We start from the raw sequence: 27,902 nt of genomic DNA, 5'->3' as shown, positions 1-27,902 counted from the left end.
ATCTACGTTTCGTATTCAGTTTCACATTTCTTTCTGTAAGCATCTGTTGGCAATGGCATTTACACAATATTGTAAATAAGCCTTAAGCATGGAGACAAACAACATTTTAACGATGTTTGCATAGGTTGTCTGAACAATGTGTATATTCAGTCATGAGTCATCAGCAAATGGCGTTTCGGCTTGATGTACCAACAACTATGAAATGAATCAACGAATCACGCTCACATTAATCAAGTTAACAATATACTGTACAGCACTAGCATTGTCTCTTATTGCAGTGCCTCTATGCATCATACATTCATAATGTTTGTGTTGTAGACAAGCAATTTGTGTTATAGACATGCAATTTGTGTTATAGACAAGTAACTTGTGTAATAGACAATCAATTTGTGTTATAGACAAGTAACTTGTGTAATAGACAACCAATTTGTGTTATAGACAAGCTACTTGTGTTATAGACAAGCAACTTGTGTTATAGACAAGCAATTTGTGTTAGAGACAAGGAATTTGTGTTATAGACAGGTAATTTGTGTTATAGACAAACAACTTGTGTTATAGACAAGCAATTCCATTTTCTGGAGGCTGGAGTTGCTAGTGTTTATGTGTGAATAACATATTGGTGATATAAGTTAGACTAAGGTATACGAGGCTGAGGTTACTAAGTGTAAATGTGTAAACAACATATTGGTAATATAAGTTAGACTGAGGTATACGAGGCTGAGGTTACTAAGTGTAAATGTGTGAATAACATATTGGTGATATAAGTTAGACTGAGGTATACGAGGCTGAGGTTACTAAGTGTAAATGTGTGAACAACATATTGGTAATATAAGTTAGACTGAGGTATACGAGGCTGAGGTTACTAAGAGTAAATGTGTAAACAACATATTGGTAATATAAGTTAGACTGAGGTATACGAGGCTGAGGTTACTAAGTGTAAATGTGTGAATGACAGCTGCTATGACAGAGATACAGATCAAGTGGGTAAAACCCAATACTATCCTCCTGGGTTTACAGGTAGGACGAGATTACTGCCAATGATACCGTAGCTATGTCTGCCTTCTGTTCTACTGATCTTCTAACTGGGCGCCCGCACTTATGTTTGTGGTAACCTAGGCTACCTCATCTGCTGCTAGGCAACGACATGACAACACGATTGATTTGCACTTGATAGATGCATGGCTCGAGGAGTCGGGACTGAGCAGATTTTCAAGATTTTCAAGATTAAAAAGGAGAACGATTGGAATGAGGAAAACTATTCATGTGCGCAATACCATAGACAACACAAAAAAATATATGCAAAATATACTACCAACACAAGCTAAATTTAGCGACATTGCTAGCTCCATTCTCAAATAGCCTTTCCATCTGCTTCAACCAAGACTAAAACAGCTGAATAATTTAGACATCCCTGTCATGGCGTCATGACGACCTGAGAGTGCAAGGTGAGCTGTCCAACTTAATAAAGACCTCACGTCATGACTCTCATCTCGCTAAGTCGTACACCTTAGCTCACCCATGTTACCACATTCCCCCAGAGAACAGTGTTACGCAACTGCAATCAATAAGTAATAACCATTGTAGATTCAATATGGTGTAGTATAACAATATAACGACTCTGTGCTCCTCCGCGGTAGATTTGTAGAATGCTTTGTGGAGGAGCCTGATGAGAGTGTATTGATTGCAAGCAGGATGCTATTTTTACTGACGCACATGTAGGCATGCACGCACACACACACACACACACACACACACACACACACACACACACACACACACACACACACACACACACACACACACACACACACACACACACACACACACACACACACACACACACATAAAGTCGTTATGCGCCGCCTCAAAGGTGACCTGTCAAGTCAAGAAGAATATGATGACAACGGGGGTATGTGCATTGTCACAAAGTGTGTGAGTGTGTGTGTGACGCTATGTGTGTGTTGACTCACGTTAACCCAGTCTGAATCCACAGGGAGGGAGACACTGGTGGCACAATCACCATACGGCCACCACCCACCAATGCCACTTGACCCCCTAGACATACGGTATGTTCCTGTCACACCATGGCAACAGGCCATAACTAAACACACTGGGCACTACTCTGTTAGTACACCCCGTCTTACTGCTCTCTCTCTTTTCCTACTCGTTTCATTCATTCATTCTCTCTCTCTCTTTCTTTCTCTCTCCCTATTTCTTTCATGTTCTCCCTCTCTCCCTCTTTGCGTCTCTCTCCATTGACTTGAGCCAGATGATATGTGTAATACCCCTTTAGCCTTTAATCATGAACAGCCTCTTGGCCTCTGCATGATGAGTGATCTGTGTGCATTTCTTCTGTCCCATGACTATATCCAAATTACATTTCATATTCGCAGGACAAGGTGAGATACGGAACATTGATAAGACTTTCACATCAATCAGCAGCTCGTATTTGGAGACTGAGCTTCCAATAGAGGATAACATTCTCTCTCTCACACACACACACACACACACACACACACACACACACACACACACACACACACACACACACACACACGATCAAGGGTGAAAGGCTGGCCCACATTGAGTCGATAAGGAGCCTCAACAAGTGTTCCCAACACATTCAGCAGAGACCTCAATTACGCAATCAAGCCCCAACACAACACTGCCCTGTGTTCTGCTACAGAACTGACTTTCCTGCCGCAGAATCGGCTTTTTCCCCACTTCACACTAGCCTATACACCGAAACGCACTCACTTAAAATCATACCGAAAGTTAGATTTCAGCTAACGCCTTTCATATAGAAACAGCAAGTGCAGTGTTTACACTACCAAGAAACTAGGCTAGTAAACATGGAAATCCTCTCCCTCTCTCTTTAAGGCCTTTGACCTTGATCCTACAGTGAGAAGCCACGCACAAACACGCACACGCAAACACACACACACACACACCCAGTCATTCTGCTGTCCTGTCCTGTTGTCTCAGGCGCTACTGTGTCCTTATCTACCTAATTGGATTCATCAATGGGCTTTAATTAGACCTAATGATCAGGTGGTCTGACTCCTGGGAGGCTGTGAGGGACTTGATGTCAGTACGGTGGAGGTAAGCCACTCCACAGCTACAGGTCCAGACAACTAAGTCAACATGTGTTATCTAGACCAGGCATTTAGTAACCTGATCCAAAGCATTGCTGCAGCACTGTGTTTTTATTAACTGTATAGGGTATTTATTATGTTACTTGGATGGAAGTGATCGTATGTGTTATTAGATGTGTTCTTAACTACATGTGTGATAGCTCATAGATTTGAATAATAGAACATATAGCTTATGCTCACTAATAAATGATATGGTGTTCTATTCATTTTCAGAATTACAGCCTTGCAGAATTACGCAATGAATACATGTCATGTTTAATGTTAAAATACCTTTTTATAGGCCCACAGAATCCTTTAAAATCGTATTCTTTAGAGACATTTACTGTAATTCTGGGACTTGGCAATAAGGCTATGCATAGGATGAGCTAAGCTGTGCTAGCCTACATAAACACAAATTGATTTACTGATTGGTTTGGTTGGCCGACTAGCACAGCTGGATATGACTGACTTCCCCCCAGTGCACAGAGTGTGGGAAACCCCCACACCAATGTGAGATAACTGAAATACACCAAGGGGGTTGGGGGGAAACCCGCAACTTTCTTACAAACTGCGTCTACAGTTACTAGCATCAACAGAAGGCGACTGATGAAGTACGCAAACGATGGTATCAACGTGCAAACGGATAAGGGATGATAGACGAATATTGACATCAGCAGGTTTTCCTATGAATAGCTATAAATTATTAAACTGCATTCAATACAAAATATATCAAATCGACCCAAAGGAATAGCTTTAATGTTTGTATTTCTACCTTAACACTGATCAAAGGGAATAGCCTTCTGTAGCCTAGCCAATGTATGCACATGTCTATAATGAACTGTCTCTGGTGTGACATCTGTGTGACATCAGAATTTGGGTAGCCTACCTGATACACACGCAACGTTGTTTTACGCGACAGGAATTGCACTCTCCAACTATGCTCCATTGCATTGCAAATTGAACGAAACGATAACCTACAGTGTGTACAGCATAAGCAATGGTGACGTGATCTATGTGTATCTAAACGTTATTTTTTCCTTACCGTACAAGGCATTTCGCGTTATCTGGCCTCCCATGACTACAATTCCAGTCGGCAGGCCTTATATCCCAGCTCTCAATATTCAAACACTTGCGGTATTGATGCACAATCCAACGCCGACAACATGATTGGAGGCTACATCCAGAACGGCCGTTCTTTCTCCCAGTTGGAATATAAACACAGTGCACTCCAGGTCCACTCCAGGTCCACTAAGCACCAAGCAGAGCGGTAGTGAAGGCTGCTCCTCCATTCACTGTGCGCTCTCAGCGCCTCGAGCTCCACTCACACACTGACATTTACATAAAAGGTGGAGTCATGACAAAGTGTTGTTAACGCACTCGCTGCCAGTTTCCAACAATCATAAAGGATATGAGTAACATGGACACTTGGACAATTTCAGGGTAGGCTATACCTTAGAATAGAATAGAACATTGCATTGCCTTCCAGAGAATTTGTCTTGCAAATCATTTTAAAGCACTGTCAATATAAAATAAAGATGTACATAGAATACAATGGAGGGTGTGGACATAGGCAGACTATGTGAGCGCTATATGCTATGCTAGATTGCTAGTTCTATAGGCTTATCTCTCACAGTGTCCTCCCGTCTCGCTCATGAGTAACCACACTATGTTTGGGTCCAGAGTAGGGCAGAGGAACCAAGCGGTCACATTCTTTACCCTCAGCACTCTGCCTTTCACCTCAAGTGAGTCCCTTCTGCTTCCTGGTGTGCCTCGGGGCCCCTCTGCCCCTGGCAGACAGCCTGGGTGACCCCTGAAGAGTCACGCCTCTGACTTAAGCTGTCATCACGTATCCACGGTGACATCGGAGCCCCTCCGTCTTGGAGTAGTTTACATTAGCCTCAAGGATGTTCGCTGCTTAGATATCTCTTAAGGGTGATAATGGCTTTGTGAATGACTAGGAGTGACAGATGTAAGTGATATTGGCGAAAAGGGTGAATGAAAATGCTTATGGGCTGAGAGTTTCTATCGGGGTTAAATTGGGGTGGGTGGTGGGGGATCTTGGGAAGGCAACCAATGATAAGAATAGTTGAAGCGCATATCGGCCTACTATCTTGACATTCTGCGTTGTCCAATGAATGGAACATTCCCCTCCAATCAATCATTCACGATTCACACATGCCACCACTATTATTATTGACTGAAAAAAGAAGGATTAGCGAACAAACCATATTATTAAATTACTACAGTATTCTAATTCCTAATTCTATGGAGCCAACACTGTTCAAAATAAGACATTTCAATCTATGCTGGGGAATTCTATTCATTTTACTCAGTGAGACATTGCATTGTTGTGTGAGGGTGTTGTCATAAAGGTCCCATTTGGAGTATTCAGAGGAGAGTGATGAAAACAACTGTCTCTTCTTGTTTGAGTTGAAAACATTACCATTGAATCATGCTGACAATAATATTTACCATTTCCCCCTTTAACGATTACGGCTACGTAACCATAACAAACACTTGAGGCTGGATGGCGACTTCAATCTAAACTAAATCAGGGCCGCAAACCGAAGGTTCGTTTTTGTAGATCAGGCGGCATACTCACACATGGTGTGCACATTTTGAATATAAACATAAATGCATCGAGTCCCTATTCAATGGGTGGAATGAATTGGAGAGGAGTTTTCAATGGCCTCGATGCTCCCACACGACCACTGGGCCTAAATAAGTACGAATGGTTGTGTGTGAGTGAATGAGGAAAACTGGTGTTGTCTGACATGGCTCACTTTGAACTGTTTGTCACGTCACCAACTGACCAAAGCCTACACCAGGTGGTAGCGCTAGATCCTAGGGTGATCATGCCAAGCTTGACCAAAACCAGGTTCCATGAGCGGACTCGGACGGACTTCCTGCTGGCTTTCCCTGAAGGCCATCATGTCTTCTTAAAGATAGATGCTAAATGTAGCCTAATTACAGTTCAACACCGGTTCAACACTTCCTTGAATTTCCTGACATTCATGAAGACACGCTCGGCGAAAACACTTCTGTCCCCTGTCTTCCTGTTTTTAAGAACAGACCTCCTCCATGCGTGCCATCTTAACCTTTTAAGTGATCCTCTTTGACCATGGCCCGCAGTCCTATATCTGTTACATGACTAAGTCTGTAAAGTTGGGTTCTTTGTGAATCCAGGCGTAGATACTGTATCCTTACGTAACTCACTAAAATAAATAAAAGTGGTCTGGTTTTGGGATGTGGACCTACAGGCACTCTCATCTGGCGACTGCATGGACACACACACACACACACACACACACACACACACACACACACACACACACACACACACACACACACACACACACACACACACACACACACACACACACACACACACACCCCACACACACACACTCCAACAGAAACCCACATTTATTTTAGTGTCTTTGGGAAAGCTTTACGCTCCTTATTGTCTTGACTCAGAGGGAAAGCCCTGACAGCCCTGGCTCGTTCCATTAGTAAGTACACCAGCTGTCCTGGTCCGTCCTATCCCACAACATATTTTTGGGCTACGTCCTGTTTAGCCTTAGTAGTGGTTGCCAAACACGCGCACGTACGCTCACACACACACACACACACACACACACACACACACACACACACACACACACACACACACACACACACACACACACACACACACACACACACACACACACACACACACACACAGCGTTTAGGATTTACGACTACTCCATTGTGTGTTCGTTATCTGTGGTTGCACCAGACTACAGGCGGTGAGAATTGTATGTCCATAATAATGGGAATGTGGGTTGGGAAAACAGGCTTCAGTACATCTGTCATTCTCAAATACAATAAAAAGGAAGAAAGAATCATTAATAGGTCTTTTTGTTGAGTTTGATTCGTTTCTGCCTCTGTCTATTATCTAAAAGATATTGAGGTTGTGTCTCAGGTCAATGTGATTGACTGTGCCTAGTGATTTGTTTAAAATGGATACTTCCTATGGGAAATTAGCCTTAGTGTAGACAAAGGAGCAAGCACACACGCGCACACTCGCGCGCACACACGCACGCACATACACGCACACACACACTACCTAAAGGGGAACATGCACAGTGTTAAGTTACACTGTATGCTAACAGAATGTCAGTTGATCATTAACTGTCTGCTTCCTAGTTATGCTACAAGAACAAACACGTTTGTTGGCTTCTGGCAGTTTGGTTGTTTGAAAATCAAATATCCCATATATATTACCAGTGAAAAGGTTCAAAAAATAAAGACATGAGGGGATCTGTGGGAATTGATTGGCGACGTTTGACTGATGATTTTAATTTCCAATACCAGTATCAGGCCTCATCACTATGTTAAGTATATAGATTTGTAGATTTGACTGTATTTGACTGTATATAGATTTTTCTATTGTGTTATTGACTGTACGTCTGTTTATCCCATGTGTAACTCTGTGTTGTTCTCAACTGGCCTACCTGGTTAAATAAAGGTGAAATAAAAAAAATACAAAAATGAGGTATCTGATTCAGTTGATGACGTTATCTGGTATATTAATAATGAGGGGACATTAACCTTGTGGGAGGTATCTGTACCTTGATCAGTCAATCAGTCGATTCTGTTACCAGTCTGTACCAAATCTAGAACAGTTTTATAGATCAAGAACAGATGGCACTTTATGATATCAAACTATAGCTGAAAAAACATCAACACATCATGTTAATGGCATCTGGAAACCAGTCGGACATGTTTCTAAGAAGATCGTAGCATTCGGCTGCAGCCTGGGTTATTATATTAGCATGATCCTGCCCTCCACTAACAGACACACATCTTGTCCCACCTCCTGACCTAAAAGTGTAACAAAAATGAAATTGTGTCCGTATATAAACAGCAATCTCACCAAGACAAATAAGGACACAAAGACTGTCCAATACAATACAACGACAAGGTGAGCTACACACACACACACACACACACACACACACACACACACACACACACACACACAGAACAGGGTGTCACCTATCCCTGAGTGCCTGGTGAAATGGAATACGACAGCAGATGCTTGAGGAGGGACGTTGGACTGGGTCTCCTGCGGACCGTATTGTCTGACTCTGAGAGGCGTGTGGTGCAAACATTACCCCTTTTCAGAGCCAGCCTCCAGCGTCCCATCACTGGGTCATGTGCAACATATTACTAGGTAACACTACAACATCATATGATCTGAGAAAGAGGGGGTGAGAGAAAGAGAGAAGAATGGAATGGGTATCAAATAAACATTATATAGCTATGTCACTATGTACGGAACATTAACAATTATTATATTGTAGCAAAACCATATGGTAATAGGTAATATATTTTACAACATCATATGATCTGAGAGATACAGGTAACTGCCAAAATAAAGGAAACACCAACATGAAGTGCCTTAATACGGCGTTGGCCACTGCAGGCCGCCAGAACAGCTTCAATGCGCCCTGGCATAGATTCTGCAGGTGTCTGGAACTCTATTGGAGGGATGCGACACCATTCTTCCACAAGAAATTCCGTCATTTGGTGTTTTGCTGGTGGAAAACTTTGTCTCAGGCGCAGCTCTAGAATCTCCCATAAGTGTTCAATTGGGTTGAGGTCTGGTGACACACACTTGGAGAAACGCATGCCAGTCGTTCGATTAGTTTGATATTTACGGACACGACCCTTTTGTTCGTTCTTTATGTTCCGTTACCATGCTCAGTAGCGATGTTCTTATCCCTTGCTTGCTGCTAGCTAGCCAGCCAACCCGCTATGGCTACACAGTCACGACCTCTGCAGCCAGAATAACAGCAACGCTTATTCCGTTGCGTTTGTTTAAGCTGTTCATCCCACTTATACCACAGTTGACAAAGAAAACAATACTTAGCACACATTTACAGGTAGAAAAAAAACATTTATATTTTCATTCATATGAGCAAATTCATTCATTCTCATGTTTTGGTTGCTAGAGATGCGACCCAGTCGTTCGTTCGATTCGTTTGATACTCATGGACGCGACCCAGTCGATGGTTCTTTATGTTCCGTTGCCATGCTCGCTGGTAACGTTCTTATCCCTTGCTTTCTAACTAGCCAAGTAGCTATGGCTAACAGTCACAATTCATTTGCACACAACGATGGGCTGATAATGCTAGATTTCGCCTGGCATAGCTAGAAAACTTCGCCTTTTCGTCAGGACACTGGTCAACACTGACTGTTATTAAGTATGAGGAGATTGCATTGCATATCAAACACTAGGCTACAAGCTAGCCAAGTAGTTTAAAAACGAGCAAACCTGCCAATGCTGCATGACAACCGAATTCAAAAATATCAGTTACTTAAAAACAGCTGTCAAACTAGAAACATGTGGGAGGATTTGACAGCTTTAGCGGCAGGGGGGACAGGAGAAATTCATGTTCATCACTCACCACGTTAGATCATCAGATGCTCCCAAAGAATATGCCTCTGCAAAAACAAATCAATGCTACATTTTTTACTTGTTGAACCTGCGTTTACAATGGATCTGATTTGAGTTTGTGTAGTTGTTGGTTTAGCTTTCTGTAACTTTGTAGCAAGTACAGTCTGCATGTGTAGGCGCATATTGCGTAATGATTCCAACTGTCCCGTTATCTGGTTTTAATGTCCATTCTAGAATGCCAATCAAAAACGAGTATTCAACAATGCTGTGGTACAAAATGGTAAATAACTATGCACATCAGACTGTCTTCAAGGGGAAACCATACTATGCTTCTCGCATGATTTCTGTCTCGTACAGAATATCAATGTGGTTCAAAGGTAATAGCAGAATGAACCCTAAGACAATCAGTACAGTATGTGGTATATCCCCACCATAATACAACCAACCCTAAACCTCGTCTTGTCAATGTATATTACATCACTATCCAACATGCCTGAGAGGATGACTCCATGACATTTATTAGTGAAGGTGAAAGTTTGAGCCGATTACGTGTCTTGTGTAACATAGTTGTCATCAGGAGTGATGGAAGGGAAGTGGAGAGGTGATAATAAGATCTGTCAGTCTTCTTTAATATCTTGCTGAGTCGCCAGGCGGATTATTGTTAAGAAACGGCGTATTGTCTCCGGCGATGCAACAGAAAAGGTCATTTCCATGTCTATGGGGCTACAGTGAAGGGATATCGGTTGGTGTGGAGGGATATCTCAAAATATATTACGGAAACGGTGCGCAGGTTTGAGTGGCCGGAAGGACTTTAGGACATCACTTGCTTCTCCGTAATATAGTACAGTACAGAACCTATTCTAAGGCCTAAGGTGTGTGATGGAAAGTTTTCAAACGTATTTAAGTAACTTTAATCGAATCAACTGAATTACTGAAATTATGATTGACACATATTAGTATCAAAACAGGTTAACTGTTGCAGGACCATAGTTTTGTAGAGACTAAAACCACAAAGGCCGACATCGACATCTTTCCTTTCCCGCTAGGCCTACACTAGATACATGTGGCTGTAATTCCTCACCACATATACCAAGACAGCTTTGAATTGCAGTTCCGATCATAATAGAGTGTTTATTGTTCGTTACAATGGTGTAATGCAGAACAGCTGTTCCGACCGGGAAGCATATTTTCATACATTTGCTTGAATGGATTACATTTTCCATTAATCAGTGACCGTGCTGAATTAGCGGTTTTCAAATCCCCCGTTCGTCGAATCAGCTTTATCTGTGTGAGGGTGGGGTGGCGATGTGAGTTGGCCCTCTGTGTGATTGTGACTGCACCTCAGACCACAAGTTTGTTTGGCTTCAATTGGCCTCTCCTTCTTCCTCCTCCTCCTCTCTTTTATCACTCTATCTATCTCTGTCACTAATCTCACCCCTGGGTTGATCCCCTCTTTCACCCATGCTTCGGGTCATCATTGAAACCGATTTGATCTGAGACCAGATCAAAAGAAATGGAAACGATGTGACTGCCTTGTGAAAGCCAACAGTGCCATTTGTCCCATAGAGAGGATTGCCTTGGATGCAGCAACAGCATCCACTCACTGTTTCTAATACAACAGCTTTTTTCATTAGGCCCTGGAAAGGCCACCAATAGATTTTTCAAGGGCCCCATCTGGCCCAGGCCCCCAATGGGAAAAAGAAACAGTAGCAAGAGACAGAGTGGCAGATTGGGGCATTTCTTCAGGGTATGGTTCTGTTCCCAGTGCACTAATTGGAGGAGCTGATGTGTGTATCAGTTCTTCTCTGCCGGATGCACACAAACATACAGGGGGACATCTCGTCTGTCTGTCTGTCTGTCTGTCTGTCTGTCTGTCTGTCTGTCTGTCTGTCTGTCTGTCTGTCTGTCTGTCTGTCTGTCTGTCTGTCTGTCTGTCTGTCTGTCTGTCTGCTCTCTCTCTCTCTCTCTCTCTCTGCCTGAGGGAAGGAGGGAAGGACGTGAGAGAAAGAGTCACCGTAAACGAGTGGAAGCGGCCTCTCACTTAGGGTGCAGAGAAGACGGTCTCAAAGTGTCACGAGGAACAGGGGGTGATTCAGAAGGGTACTCCCATGTCCTGTTGTCCTGTTTGATCTAAATCAGTCACTTTTTCAAGGAGGGAATCAGATTAAATGCGAGTGTGTTGGTGTGTGGCTGAGTGTGTGTGTGTGCGTGTGGATTCTACAGACTAAAAGACAACCTTTCTGTACACTCCACAGTTGAGACAGAGTGAGTATCTGGGAACTGTATGATTCAACTGAACCTGACTGCATTTCTACTTTCCCCTAAAATGATCCCTCTCAGCAGGAGAGGGTTAGAAGGGGGCATGTTCTGTCATAAAAGTGGCAGAATCTAGAAATGCAACCGTCACAGTGTGTGTGTGTCTGTGTGTGTGTGTCTCTGTGTGTGTGTGTCTGTGTGTGCATGCGTGCGTGTGTCTGTGTGTGTGTGGATTACATCAGAGCTGACTTTAATCGCCCTGGGATAGGGCGATCAGAGGGATAACAGGATCGCAGCAGACCAGTCACTACAGTCAGACACTTCCCACTGCAATAGAGAACCATGGGAAAAGTCCCATATAGGAAGCTAATAAGGAAGAGTGAACGGGCCAGATAGGACCTGTACGACACATAATGCTGTAGCTATTAGGGACCTCAGGTTCAGTCTTCAATGGAGGCCTCTTTAGGGGTTGGGATGGGGAGGGGGGCTGATATTGTTCTCTAGGGGTAAAGGACGTTAGGGTTTTCTCTCTCTCTCTCTCTCTCTCTCTCTCTCTCTCTCTCTCTCTCTCTCACCACTGAGCACCGTGCTGTAGTGTTTCTGATGTGAGGCCCATGTGAGCAGTGGATTACATATTTATTCAGGGAGTTTTCATCCCGGCTCTACTGCCATCTGTCACCCATAGCATGGCCATGGGAGGGTTACAGTAGTGTGTGTGTGTGTGTGTGTGTGTGTGTGTGTGTGTGTGTGTGTGTGTGTGTGTGTGTGTGTGTGTGTGTGTGTGTGTGTGTGTGTGTGTGTGTGTGTGAGAGAGAGAGAGAGAGAGAGAGGGGGGAGGGGTATTTAGCATGCCGGCCAGGCTTAAAGAGATTTATGGTGACACAGGGGTGTTTCACTGCTAGAAAGAAGATCTGGATAGGTCAGTTGAGTTAGATATTTTACAAATCAATGAATTACATTTATATTCTTTTCACCTTTCAACAAACATTTCTGCTATAGAGACTCAATGCTTACAGCTGGCCATGGAGTGACTGTTTGGTACCATTTGACCAGCATCAAGTGATTGGTCAAGTTTTGACATATCCATACATCTATGATGTCTGTTTACATACTAGTGTTTATTTCATTTCTATTTTGACCGTAGACTAACTCTATGACTGTGTTTGTGTGTGACAGCTCTCGCTATGGTCTTCCCACGCATTGGCCTACTCCCCTAAGGCTGGGGATATGTGGAAGTGAAAGAGATAGGAGATAGACAGAGAGAGAAAGAGAGAGAGAGAGAGAGAGTCTGAGAAAGAGAAAGAGAGAGACATTTTAGACTCACACAGGGGACTGTATGTTTTTGACCACAACACTGCCATCCACCCTCAAGGCAAGACTGTCTCTCTGGTTGTTGGTAAGCAACTGACAACCTGCAAGTCTTTCTGTTTTTAGCTTTGATGTAGCCTTACAATAGTTCAAACACACACACACACACACACACACACACACACACACACACACACACACACACACACACACACACACACACACACACACACACACACACACACACACACACACACACACACACACACACACACACACACACTACCCCCTTGTAAGGTGCCTCTGCAGACTGATCAAGCGAACGATTCACACAACAACAAAACATGCAGCTTATGTCCTACACTGAACCCATCTACCCCATAGTGATACTGAATAACAAAACACATCATTAAAATCATGCCGTCAATTTTTTCAATGTTCTTTCCTGTAAGCCAAACAAACTTGTGGTCTGGGTAAAATACATATTATGACTAATGTGGCTTCATGCTGTTCTCAGCTGCATGACCTGTTCTGGCTACATTGTGCAGAGCCTGGTCTATGACACACGGCATGTGTTTGATCATTGAGCCATTTATGCAATGCCTGAATACATGTGGATGAATAAATGAATAATGCATTCTATTCGTGCAGAGAGAGTGAGTGAGAATGAGAGAGTGAGAGAGAGAGAGGGAGAGGGAGGGAGGGAAAGAGAGAGGAGGGAGAGAGAAAGACAGACAGACAGAAGAGAGAGAGAGAGAGAGAGAGAGAGAGAGAGAAAGAGGGGAAGGGAGAAAGAGAGAGGGAGTGAGAGACAGAGATACAAACAGAGAGAGAGAGGGAGTGAGTGAGAGAGAGACAGACAGACAGACTGACTGACAGACAGACAGAGAGAGAGAGGAGGGAGAGAGAGAGACAGACAGACAGAGAGAGAGAGAGAGAGAGAGAGAGAAAGAGGGGAAGGGAGAAACAGAGGGAGTGAGAGAGAGACAGAGACAGAGAGAGAGAGAGAGAGAAACAGGCAGCGAGAAAGAGAGAGGGAGTGAGAGACAGAGAGACAGACTGAGAGAGAGAGAGAGAGAGAGAGAGAGAGGGAGTGAGTGAGAGAGAGAGAGACAGACTGACAGACAGACAGAGAGAGAGAGAGAGTGTGAGAGAGAAAGAGAAAGAGCGAAACAGACAGAGAAACACAGACAAATCATATTCATATCCATAACAGACAGAAACGATAGTCAAGATGGAGTTTTGTGGATGATCAGTCAATACCAGGTTAGGTCAAGTCCCAGCTCCATCTCTTTGATTTGTTTGACTACACTATGGTCGCTCAGTTTGTTAAATATCCTCATGGATCTCATGTCTCTTTGATTTGATCAAACTCCTTAACAAAAACATATATGCTGTTCTTTCTATCAAGCTGTTTTCCCTACCTAGCTCCTGCTAAAAATAACCACATTCACTTTCCTATCAAATTCCATGCCAATTTTGCCAGGTGCAAATTCTTTAATCATCAATTTTGGCTCCAGAGTGGCGCAGCGGTCTAATGCACTAATGAGGCATCACTACAGACCCTGGTTCAATTCTAGGCTGTATCACAACCGGCCGTGATTGGGAGTCCCATAGGGCGGTGCACAATTGGCCCGGCGTCGTTTGGGTTAGGCTGTCAATGTAAATTAGATTTTGTTCTTAACTGGCTTGCCTAGTTAAATAAAAAACAAATAAAAATTCAAAAAATCTATTGATCTAGTTACAAACAATCTGTGTCACTAAATCAATGGAGCACAGATCTCTATCAGAATAAACGTAGAGTTAGAGAAAAAATGTGACTGTCACTCCACAATTATACAATAATGCAAAATACAGATATTGTGACCCATTCAAATTGAGAGATTAAAAACAATCTTAGTCAAACATGGTACAGGCGACATCCACAATGCATTACACCATCTATACACATGTATGCATAAACAAAAACAAAACAAAGTACAGTGGATAAAAGGACAACTAGGCACTTCTAAAGAAATGTCTTCATTGGGGGATAAGGTGCCAGGCTTTGGCGCAGGCATTAACGGTACCAGTCAAAAGTTTGGATACACCTAGTCATTCAAGGGTTTTTCTTTATTTTTACTATTTTCTACATTGTAGAATAATAGTGAGGACATCAAAACTATGAAATAACACGTATGGAATCATGAAGTAACCAAAAAAGTATTAAACAAATAAAAAGATAGTTTTCATTTGAGATTCTTTAAAGTAGCCACCCTTTACCTTGATGTCAGCTTTGCATAATAGAAAATAGGAAAAATAAAGAAAAACCCTTGAATGAGTAGGTGTGTCCACATTTTGGACTGGTACTGTACATTATAGTTACCTGATAAAATTGCACATCATTTAATATTATTAAGACAGTTAAAATGCCATTTCTGACAACAACAAAAAAGATAATCAATCATTTCGTTGTACCCACTGTAAAGCAAGATATGCACTTCAGTTTCAAAGGAACCATAGTTACAGAAAGTACAAACTGTACACCTTTATCTAGGGGACTGTTTGTGTATCGACCAGGGGCCACGACACACCTACATTTTGCAAAAGAGCTTCCATATTGCTTGGATAAAATAATACCTTCATAGGGTTCTGTGCCAAAAGTGCATTTAAAAAGGCAGTAGGTTTGTTACTTTCAGGCTTATTTATCAGTTGGTACCACTTTAGTTCATTGCTCTTTAAAAGTGCTGATTCAAAAGCATTACGGTCGTTTCTAGAATAGACTCTCTCATTTCTAGAATACACTGTCTGTATCCATCCATATGGATGGAGTTAAAAAAGGCTTTGACATATAAAATGTTTATTTGCAGTTGCAACATCACAAGCCCATAAAAATATATGTTTACATAGACATTCATTTGGCATGCTGCAAAATCTCTGCCACTTTTTAAAAAGACATAGACACTTTGTGATGTAATAGAGTTTTCCAGCCCAAATCGCCTTGAATCGCAGCATTTAGTATTTACCCACAACAAGGTCAAATCTGCACGCATGGTTAAAAACAGCATTAAAACCAGTACAGTAACATTTCTGTTCCCCCAAACTGCTGCATCATAATTCATAATAGCTAGCACCAAACAGTTTATTGAAACATTTAAAAGGTAGCACACACAAGTATTTCACTTTGCAATAATGTGACCAAGGGCACCATTCACATGGTTAGCTTTGTACTTAACAGACACATTGTAATCCACAAATTCATTAATAATCAACCCCAAATACTTGTCCTCACTGACAACATCTAGTATGACAGAGCCACGGGACAAATGAAAAAGTGTACTAGGCCCTGCTGACTAAACACATGCTGTCTCTGTTGCACCTACTGTTGCACTTTGCGGGACTATAGACTGCAGTCTGTTATTATGACCTCTGGTCTGCATAAGGCCCAGGGTTGTTCTTGGTCAGGTCACATGGTCAGGGAAACTCATTGCCTTACGCATGGGTTATATCCTCAGAAGGTTGGAATGTTTTCAGTGAGGCGTGATGTCAAGCGTGTGTAAAACCACATTTCAAACCAATAAGAGACATACAGATGTAAGATCTTCATTTGAGCAAGTTGGCTACAGCAGGAAAATAATCCTCCAGCAACAGGAAATTACAATTATGTGGTTTATGATTAATGGAAATTTTTTTGTAAAGCTTGATACATTTTGCGTTAGGGCAGATCAAGTCTGAAATTTTGACATGGAAATTACAAACTTTAGAAGCCTTGGATACACTACAAGTTTGCATTTCCTGCCGTGCAGGAAAATTCGAATCAACAAATGAGTGATCAAATTAAGATCCTACATCTGTATTGCATGTTTAGCTAATCACATCATGTCAGCTTACTTGTCATGTTGTTGCTCCTTTCTCTCTGCTTCCATTTATTAATAATAATCCTCCTCAAAACTATAATTCATTCCATTTCTAGCATGAGACAAAATTATGACCTGAAACGCTAAACAAATTATTTTATTGGTGTTTTTGCCAAGTTTTTTATTTTTTATAATGAGCATAAACATACATACATGGCTCGTTATCTTGTTAATAATAATGTGGTTTTGGAAATATACATGTTTTGTGAAAAATGTTAGTATCAGGTTACTTTAGGACAAGCAAACAGCTACTCTCAGTCAATAGTTCCTCTTTCCAGAGCTGTCCACAAAAATGTCACATGTACAGTTTTATTTGATAATTCCTGGATAACCAAATTGGAAATTGCGCAGATTAAACGCTTAAATTTCACACACAACACAGGCCATTCAGGGGCTGACAAAATACCAGGCAAATAAAAAAATGAGTTCTCCGAAAACTCATTGTAATCATTTGATGCAACAGCAACGATACTGTAACGAGTGTCGTACGGAGTAGACCAAGGCGCAGCGGGTTGAGTGCTCATCTTAACTTTTATTGAACACGTAACAAACCAAAACAAGAAAACGAATGCACAGTATTGTAGGCTACACACAGCTATGCAAAAACAACTTCCCACATACGACAGGTGAACAAGGGCTACCTAAGTATGACTCCCAATCAGCAACAACGATGTACAGCTGTTCCTGATTGAGAGCCATACCAGGCCAACACAAAGAAATATACAACATAGAAAAACCATAGAAATACAAAACATAGAACAAAACCCCAAAACCCCGACAACACAAAACAAACACACCCCTGCCACGCCCTGACCAAACTACAATGACAAATAACCCCTTATACTGGTCAGGACGTGACAGATACTCTTAAATAAAAAGACAAAAAGGGCAGTCACATGGGGAAATGCAGAGAGTGCATTGACAAGGAGTTAGTCTGGTGTAGTGGTTAAATCTGTCTGGGCTGTAGCGTGTTGTCATGCATGTATACTCAGCAAAAAAAGAAATGTCCCTTTTTCAGGACCCTGTCTTTCAAAGATGATTAATAAAAATCCAAATAACTTCACAGATCTTCATTGTAAAAGGTTTAAACACTATTTGTTCAATGAACCATAAACAATTAATGAACATGCACCTGTGGAACGGTCGTTAAGACATTAACAGCTTACAGACGATAGGCAATTGAGGTCACAGTTATAAAAACTTCGGACACTAAAGAGGCCTTTCTACTGACTCTGAAAAACACCAAAAGAAAGATGCCCAGAGTCCCTGCTCATCTGCGTGAACATGCCTTAGGCATGCTGCAAGGAGGCATGAGGACTTCAGATGTGGCCACGGCAATAAATTGCAATGTCCGTACTGTGAGACACCTAAGATAGCGCTACAGGGAGACAGACGGACAGCTGATCGTCCTCGCAGTGGCAGACCACGTGTAACAACACCTGCACAGGATCAGTACATCCAAACATCACACCTGCGGGACAGGTACAGGATGGAAACAACAACTGCCCGAGTTACACCAGGAACGCACAATCCCTCCATCAGTGCTCAGACTGTCCGCAATAGGCTGAGAGAGGTTGGACTGAGGGCTTGTAGGCCTGTTGTAAGGCAGGTCCTCACCAGACATCACCGGCAACAATGTCACCTATGGGCACAAACCCACCATCGCTGGACCAGACAGGGCTGGCAAAAAGTGCTCTTCACTGACGAGTCGTGGTTTTGTTTCACCAGGGGTGATTCGCGTTTATCGTCGAAGGAATGAGTGTTACACCAAGGCCTGTACTCTGGAACGGGATCAATTTGGAGGTGGAGGGTCCGTCATGGTCTGGGGCGGTGTGTCACAGCATCATCGGACTGAGCTTGTTGTCTTTGCAGGCAATCTCAATGCTGTGTGTTACAGGGAAGACATCCTCCTCCCTCACGTGGTACCCTTCCTGCAGGCTCATCCTGACATGACCCTCCAGCATGACAATGCCACCAGCCATACTGCTCGTTTTGTGAGTGATTTCCTGCAAGACAGGAATGTCAGTGTTCTGCCATGGCCAGCGAAGAGCCCGGATCTCAATCCAATTGAGCACGTCTGGGACCTGTTGGATCGGAGGGTGAGGGCTAGGGCCATTCCCCCCAGAAATGTCTGGGAACTTGCAGGTGCCTTGGTGGAAGAGTGGGGTAACATCTCACAGCAAATCTGGTGCAGTCCATGAGGAGGAGATGCATTGGAGTATTTAATGCAGCTGGTGGCCACACCAGATACTGACTGTTACTTTTGATTTTGACCCCCCCCCTTGTTCAGGGACACATTATTCAATTTCTGTTAGTCACATGTCTGTTGAACTTGTTCAGTTTATGTCTCAGTTGTTGAATCTTGTTATGTTCATACAAATATTTACACATGTTAAGTTTTCTGAGAAGAAATGCAGTTGACAGTAAAAGGACGTTTCTTTTTTTGCTGAGTATATATCATGATAATAATCAAAGAGTTTGCTGCTATTCAGTATGGAAACTGGCTATAGTAGTATAGTACTGTAGAAATGTTGAAAGAATATCTGAAAGATTTGTAAAATGTCAACTTAGTATCCAGAATAAAAGAATGTCCAAGGAAGTACAGTATTCATCTGTGATCAAGAGGGAGTTCCCTAACTGTCAGCCAGAGCTTTGTGGCAGCAGTCCCACAAAATATCACCACTGCACCTGACTATGAGAAACCCACACAGGAATCCAGTTGTTACTCAGCACTCCATACAGATTCAATTCGGACTTTGCAACTGTCCCTTTCAGATATTGGATTGTTACTGTACACTGTATGCCTTTGTTCTTGCAATTCAGTCAGGCACTTTCTATAATACTACGTAATATCTTCATAATACTTTCTGGATTTTTCCCATCAAGCAATTCAAAATACACTACATGACCAAAAGTATGTGGACACCTGCTTGTCGAACATCGCATTCCAAAATCATGGGCATTAATATGGAGTTGGTCCCTCCCCCCTTTGCTGCTATAACAGCCTCTACTCTTCTGGGAAGGCTTTCCACTAGATGTTGGAACATTGTTACGTGGATTTGCTTCCATTCAGCCGCAAGAGCAATGCTGAGGTCGGGCACTGATGTTGGGCTATCAGCACTGCCTCAAAGTCGATGTTCCAATTCATCCCAAAGGTGTTCGATGGGGTTGAGGTCAGGGCTCTGTGCAGGCCAGTCAAGTTCTAGGCCAGTCAAGTTCTTCTACACCGATCTTGACAAACTATTTCTGTATAGACCTCGCTTTGTGCACAGGGGCATTGTCATGCTGAAACAGGAAAGGGCCTTCCTCAAACGGTTTCCTCAAAGTTGGAAGCACAGATTAGTCTAGAATGCCATTGTATGCTGTAGCGTTAAGATTTCCCTTCACTGGAACTAAGAGGCCTAGCCCAAACCATGAAAAACAGCCCCGACCTTTATTCCTCCTCCATCAAACTTTACAGTTGGCACTATGCATTTGGGCATGTAGCGTTCTCCTGGCATCCGCCAAACTCAGATTTGTCTGTCAGATTGCCAAATGGTGATGCGTGATTCATCACTCCAGATAAAGCGTTTCCCCTGCTCCAGAATCCAATGGCAGCGAGCTTTACGCCACTCCAGCTGACTCCAGCCGACAAGCCTAAGCTGCACTTAGACTTGTGTGTGGCTTCTCAGCCAAGGAAACCCATTTCATGAAGCTCCAGACAAACAGTTGACGTTGCTTCCAGAGGCAGTTTGGAACTCGGTAGTGAGTGTTGCAACCGAGGACAGGCGATATTTACGAGCTACGCGCATCAGCGTCTTGTTCTGTGAGCTACCAGTTTGCAGCTGAGCCGTTGTTACTCCCAGATGTTTCCACTTCACAATAACAGCACTTTCAGTTGACCGGGGTAGCTCTAGCAGGGCAGAAATTTTATGAACTGACTTGTTTGAAAGGTGGCATCCAATGACGGTGCCACATTGAAAGTCACTGAGCTCTTCAGAAAGGCCATTCGACTGTCAATGTTTGTCTATGAAGATTGCATGGCTGTGTGCTCAATTGTATATACCTGTCAGCAACATGTGTGGCTGAAATAGCCGAATCCACTAATTTGAAGGGGTGTCCACATACTTTTGTATATATAGTGTACATCACATCAAGTATTGTATTGTCGATGCCAATGTTACCAATGAACAAAGCATGAACCATTGCCATGAACCCTATGGTGTTATATTGTACAGATATAGAATCTTAATTTGATCACTATTTTGTTGATGAGAATTTCCCTGCACAGCAAGAAATGCAAACTTGTACTGTATTCAAGGTTTTAAAAGGCTTCTAAAGTTAGTAATTTCCACTTTAAAATGTCAGACTTGATTTGCCCTAACATAAAATGTATCAACCCGTACAAATGTTTTTCCATGAATTATAATCCATATAATAATTATCATTTCCTATTGCTGCAGGATTATTTTCCTGCTGTGGCAAACTGGCTCAAATTAAGATCCTATATCTGTACATGGACCTAAAGCTGTTTGTCTCATATTACTGTACCATCTGCCTCTGTCAGTTGAAACAGTTTAACAGCCAAAGTTCCCACTTTTACAACCCATTGTAAATACACCTGTGTACTCAGATAACAGTCACAAGGCTGCCAATTGCTGTAGCACTATCTAGCACTATCCTTCAGCTAGAGTCATACAAGCAAGGGGAAGAAGAGAGGACGGAAACTATCCATAGTGCCACCGAGATGAACTAAAGTCATTATAGATAACCTGACTTCAACCGTCCCTATTACCTTTAATTATATGAAGCCATATGTCAGTGTACTGGAGACCGATAACTAATACATCAACATAGGTTATAACGATAATGGTTAAACTTCACTATTTTGACATAGTCTAATGAGACCGTGTTGAAGCAGAAATAAGAAATGATTTTCGGTGAAACCATTGTGTAGCTAGAAGGTGTATAGAGCACTGCTGTGGAATCGAGGCCTGACTTTGACATCAAAGATTTGAATGGAAAGTTACTGGCTATGGTCAGATGTCTTGGTTGGTCCCTCGGAGTCATTTCTTTGTAGCAACATCATTGTTATGTTAAACATGTCCTCTTGCTTAAAGCTGATGTAAATGCTATTTGCAGGTCGCTGGTTGTGTGTAGGTCATTGTGGTCGTGGTCATTTTGTGGTTTTGGGGTTAAGTCAATAACATAGCTCTCCTCTTGGCCTTACAGTTTATTACAATCCCTTTGGTACAATTTCCACACGTATGTGGTAGCTAAGTCTTAGTATGAATGCACAATACAAAGTTTTGAATATGAGACTTTCTGTGTTACACGTGTTACCAGTGTGGAGTTTTGAAAATTCACCACATACTTCTGAAAATAGCACCAAAGCGATTGAAGAAAACTGTAATGCCCAGTAAACTGTTTGAAATGAAGAACGATCACAGTAAGTCCATTTAGACATTGAAATGTAATGGTTTATAATTGAAATGTAATGGTTAATAATTGAAATGTAATGGTTAAGAATTGAAATGTAATGGTTAATAATTCATCAAATGTATTTATAAAGCCCTTCTTACATCAGCTGATATCTCAAAGTGCTGTACAGAAACCCAGCCTAAAACCCAAAACAGCAAGCAATGCAGGGTAGAAGCATGGTGGCTAGGAAAAACTCCCTAGAAAGGCCAGAACCTAGGAAGAAACCTAGAGAGGAACCAGGCTATGAGGGGTGGCCAGTCCTCTTCTGGCTGTGCCGGGTGGAGTATATAACAGAACATGGCCAAGATGTTCAAATGTTCATAGATGACCAGCAGGGTCAAATAATAATAATCACAGTGGTTGTAGAGGGTGCAACAGGTCTGCAACTCAGGAGTAAATGTCAGTTGGCTAATAATAATTAAAATGCAATGGTTAAAATAGAGTTGTAATGTGGTTTACATAATGGTCTTAGATGAGATATGAATATATATATATATATATCATGTTTAATTAGTGGTTTGTTTGTGTGTAGCATTTCCAAGCTATTTTAACCCCACTTAGCTGTTAATAGGTCTGTGTCTCACCGATTACTCAAGGCACAGTAATCATAAATAACAATGTTCTATTAAATGAGTACTCTCTAACGACTACAAAGGTTATGTTTTGATTAATTCATGAATAAAATGGAACTTGACCAAGTATGCCCTGAGTCTACAGACATTACAATGAACACTTGAGTAGAACAGCATGCACTGTGTGTGTGTGCGTGTGGGCGGTGTGTGTGTGTGTGTGTGTGTGTGTGCGTGCGTGGGTGTGTGTGTGTGCGTGTGTGTGTGCGTGCGTGGGTGTGTGTGCGTGTGTGTGTGTGTGTGCGTGCGTGGGTGTGTGTGTGTGCGTGTGTGCATGCGTGCGTGCACATGCATGCGTGTGTGTGTGTGTGTGCGCGCGTGTGTATGTGTGTGTGTGTGTCGGTACAGTAACAGCCATGCCCCTCCAGTGCCCCAGCAGCAGTAATAACATCTGGGATAAAGGGCCGAGCCCCTGTTAATTAGCTGTAATGAAAGCGGTATGATGTACACTCATTCAGACAGGAGCTGCCTACCCACCTTTCATTCTCTCTGGTGGTATCACGAAACAGCCTTGGATACAACTCAATGGAAAGCACTATAACAGAAGAGTACAGCAGCAATTTAAAGGTCAACATAAACCTAATTGACCCTATAGTGTATATATATGAGTGTAAAACAGCAGATGGACTATACGCTTATGGAGGGGTTTGAAGTATCGGCTTTGCTAGTGGTGTTGACAGCTGCTGTCCTACGAGTGTCACCTGTTTATCCTACTGAACAACTGGACATCACCCAACACCTGCTCAGCTTAATGAAGTAGAAAGCTCTTTCAACAGCCTGCCTTCAGCTATTAAGTGAAATGAATATGCCTACATATTCTGCTCATCCTGACTGGCACTACTCTCTAATGCTTTCTCAATCCACCTAAATGTGTCTAATGCATGTCTCCTAGCTGAGATATTATTACTTATTAAGACATGAATCATTCTATCCAGAACAGACATTACTTTTCCCCCAGATAAAAACATTATTCTCCTTCCAAATGGCACCCTATTCCCTATGTAGTGCGCTACTTTTGACCAGAGTTCTATGGGCTCTGTTGAAAAGTAATACAGCATAAAGGCAATAGGCTGCCATTTGGGATGCAGGCAGGGAGAAGTGGACTGGAAGTAAAGTGTTGTTTCCCCAGAGGGATCAGTCTACAACTTGTTCTATGGTCCAGAATACATTTGCATGTTATTTTTCAGCCTCTCTGTGTGTGTGTGTGTGTGTGTGTGTGTGTGTGTGTGTGTGTGTGTGTGTGTGTGTGTGTCTGTCTGTCTGTCTGTCTGTCTGTCTGTCTGTCTGTCTGTCTGTCTGTCTGTCTGTCTGTCTGTCTGTCTGTCTGTCTGTCTGTCTGTCTGTCTGTCTGTCTGTCTGTCTGTGTGTGTGTGTGTGTATGTCCTAATAGCTGACCTGTCCAAGCTGCTGCGTGTGTGTGTTTAAACAAAGACAGATAGTCTCCCCGAGGAAGTCTCTCCTCTACTCCCTGTCACAGTTCCTTTCTGCCACACTTTCACACATTCCTAGAGTGTTCTCTGCTATTCCCAGAGGCTCTGAGACTGAGGTGAAGAGAGCATGGTCAACCTCGGGGGTCTGTTAGCTTAGAGACATCTGTCTGGGTACATCTACCTACCCAGGGTCATCGCCAGAATGAATCAGTTGGACGGGCATTTGTTTTCCATAGGGGGGATTTTTTAGGTGTGCATGTGCTTGTGCGTGAACACATTTTTTTTATGGGTGCTATTAAGACTATAGGTGGCGCATGATTTACCCTACCACGAATGTTCTGCAATTGTATATAATAATGACTTACAGTATGTTCACTACTTAGTCAATTGATTAGATGATTTAATCAATGTAAATAAATTAAATGAATTGATACAGTAGTTCACCTCTCTGTTTTCTATTATTCTGCAATAAAGACGTTGAGCCAACTTACGGTACTTCAAAATATTGTAACCATGTGTTGAAGCTAATCAAATCAACATTTATTTATGATACAGCGTAGTGTACGCTCAAAATACAATAAAAGTCCCACTCGCAACTAAAGCTCTCCTCACAAATAGTGCAATGCTATTAAGCCCAAATGTATTTACATTAGGCTATAGACGAGACATAGCTATACCATGTAGTCATAGGCCTATAAGGCTATACTGCAAATTACAGTTTTTTCCTGAACTTGTATTTATTTAACCAGGCAAGTCAGTTAAGAACAAATTCTCATTTACAATGACGGCCTTCCCCGGTCACACCCGGATGACCCTGGGCCAATTATGCACCGCCTTATGGGACTCACAATCACAGCTGGTTGTGATACAGTCTGGAATCGAACCAGGGTCTGTAGTGACACCTCAAGCACTAAGATGCAGTGCCTTCTACCGCTGCGCCACTCGGGAGCCCAACAGGCCAAATGGCAGAGCGAACATTCAGCGAATCCTTCAGCACCATAAGTTGGTTCAACTTCATTAACATCATTATGCGCTCCTGGCGCTGTCCTTTTAGAGCCACGAAGCTGCTCTCCAATCGCTTAAAATAACAATTATCAAAATCTGTTGCCCACGCCTAATAGATCACATTCATCACTTATTAGTATTATTATTATTACAAATAGAAGATTCTCACTTCTCACAATGAGGCTCGTTTAGTAAAATTAGATCAAAGCTAAATCAATGTCTCTCAAGATCACATAAAGATTCCTCTTGGTGACCTAGAAGGAAAATGATTTTGTCATTTCCTGTTTTACTTCTGGGAGAATGCCATTAACAATTGTGATTACCTTTGTGCAAAGGAAGGAAGCGAAGTTTACTCCCTTGCAAACGGAAACTCTCTTCCGCTAATTTCAACCGTGTTTATCATGGCCAAATAGCTATACATTTTTAGGATATAGGCAATTTTGACTTTGTGGCTGTGTAATCTAGTGGAAAAACTTTATCATCCGCACACGGGCCTCAAAATCATCACGCCAGTTTAAGCGCCGCCTTTGCCCAATCCTGATTTGTCCAAATAATCAATGACGAAAACCTCAAACCAGGAACGACTGCTGCTGGTAATCTACTTGAGCCTTGACAGATTCTTGCCGTTTCATGTTCTCGAGAATCTGTCCATGAGAGATTACATAACGAGAACAGAATATACGAGAACAGAATATAATAGCATAGCATAGTAGGCCTATAATGTTACTGTTACAACAAAAATGCCTCCTAATGAGAATGAGATTTTAGGATGGTTATCTGAAGATGAATAGTAAAAACTCTACGGAGTGCACCACTAGGGAGAATGTAGGCCTATGCTTTGAAATAAGATAAATGTACTCATAGTTTGTTAACACCATCTGCTCTAATTTGCTCACGAAAAAGTAATTGAAGAAGATCTAAAGGCTTTGGCTACTACCATGAAACCGATTGAAATCAACCAAATGATTGGCATGCTTTGGCTACTACCATGAAACCGATTGAAATCAACCAAATGATTGGCATGCTTTGGCTACTACCATGAAACCGATTGAAATCAACCAAATGATTGGCATGCTTTGGCTACTACCATGAAACCGATTGAAATCAACCAAATGATTGGCATGTAGATGCAGTTTCATCGGTAAAACATGAAGAAGTATCATTCACGATTGACAGTAATGATGGCCTATTTTGAAATGAAGTGTGCCTAACTTTGTGTTTGAGGGTATTAAAAAGGTTACATTTTCTTGAGACAATATGTGTGGGCATAGGCAGGCATTGTAATTGGAGGATGCATTTCATGTATTTTCCATAACAGGGCTCTCCAACCCTCTTCCTAGAGAGCTACCATCCTGTAAGTTTTCGTTCCAACCTTAATCTAGTGCATCTGATTGTAATAATTAGCTGGTTTATAAGATGAATCCTGTTATTTACAACTGGGGTTGGAGTGAATATCTACAGGAGGGTGGTTCTCCAGGAACAGGGTTGGAGTGAATATCTACAGGAGGGTGGTTCTCCAGGAACAGGGTTGGTGTGAATATCTACAGGAGGGTGGTTCTCCAGGAACAGGGTTGGAGTGAATACCTACAGGAGGGTGGTTCTCCAGGAACAGGGTTGGAGTGAATACCTACAGGAGGGTGGTTCTCCAGGAACAGGGTTGGAGTGAATACCTACAGGAGGGTGGTTCTCCAGGAACAGGGTTGGAGTGAATACCTACAGGAGGGTGGTTCTCCAGGAACAGGGTTGGAGTGAATACCTACAGGAGGGTGGTTCTCCAGGAACAGGGTTGGAGTGAATACCTACAGGAGGGTGGTTCTCCAGGAACAGGGTTGGAGTGAATACCTACAGGAGGGTGGTTCTCCAGGAACAGGGTTGGAGTGAATACCTACAGGAGGGTGGTTCTCCAGGAACAGGGTTGGAGTGAATACCTACAGGAGGGTGGTTCTCCAGGAACAGGGTTGGAGTGAATACCTACAGGAGGGTGGTTCTCCAGGAACAGGGTTGGTGTGAATACCTACAGGAGGGTGGTTCTCCAGGAACAGGGTTGGAGTGAATACCTACAGGAGGGTGGTTCTCCAGGAACAGGGTTGGAGTGAATACCTACAGGACGGTGGTTCTCCAGGAACAGGGTTGGAGTGAATACCTACAGGAGGGTGGTTCTCCAGGAACAGAGTTGGAGTGAATACCTACAGGAGGGTGGTTCTCCAGGAACAGGGTTGGAGTGAATACCTACAGGAGGGTGGTTCTCCAGGAACAGGGTTGGAGTGAATACCTACAGGAGGGTGGTTCTCCAGGAACAGGGTTGGAGTGAATATCTACAGGAGGGTGGTTCTCCA

The 27,902-nt window shown here is 42.6% G+C and overlaps 1 protein-coding gene across 3 annotated transcripts in view; it reads right to left on the bottom strand.

The window, feature by feature from the left end:
* Nucleotides 1-27,902, bottom strand: part of LOC106586787 (E3 ubiquitin-protein ligase NEURL1) — a 98,077-nt gene that overhangs the window by 64,827 nt on the left and 5,348 nt on the right. Inside the window, exon 1 of one of the 3 annotated variants that reach the window (XM_014174459.2) lies at nucleotides 9,593-9,850. The exons of 1 other annotated variant lie outside the window; for it this stretch is intronic. Coding sequence is in view for 1 of the 2 variants with exons in the window: in XM_014174449.2 (XP_014029924.1) it covers nucleotides 4,177-4,210 (34 nt within the window). In the remaining variant the exon portion in view is untranslated. Of the gene's footprint in view, nucleotides 1-4,176; nucleotides 4,863-9,592; nucleotides 9,851-27,902 lie in introns of those variants that run through there. One more of the 3 variants, XM_014174449.2, reaches the window with a different exon arrangement.

The sequence above is a fragment of the Salmo salar genome, chromosome ssa02 (assembly GCF_905237065.1).
Source record: "Salmo salar chromosome ssa02, Ssal_v3.1, whole genome shotgun sequence".
Lineage (NCBI taxonomy): Eukaryota > Metazoa > Chordata > Actinopteri > Salmoniformes > Salmonidae > Salmo > Salmo salar.
The sequence above is the reverse complement of the archived record's forward strand: the minus strand, read 5'-3'. Positions and strand labels throughout refer to the sequence as shown.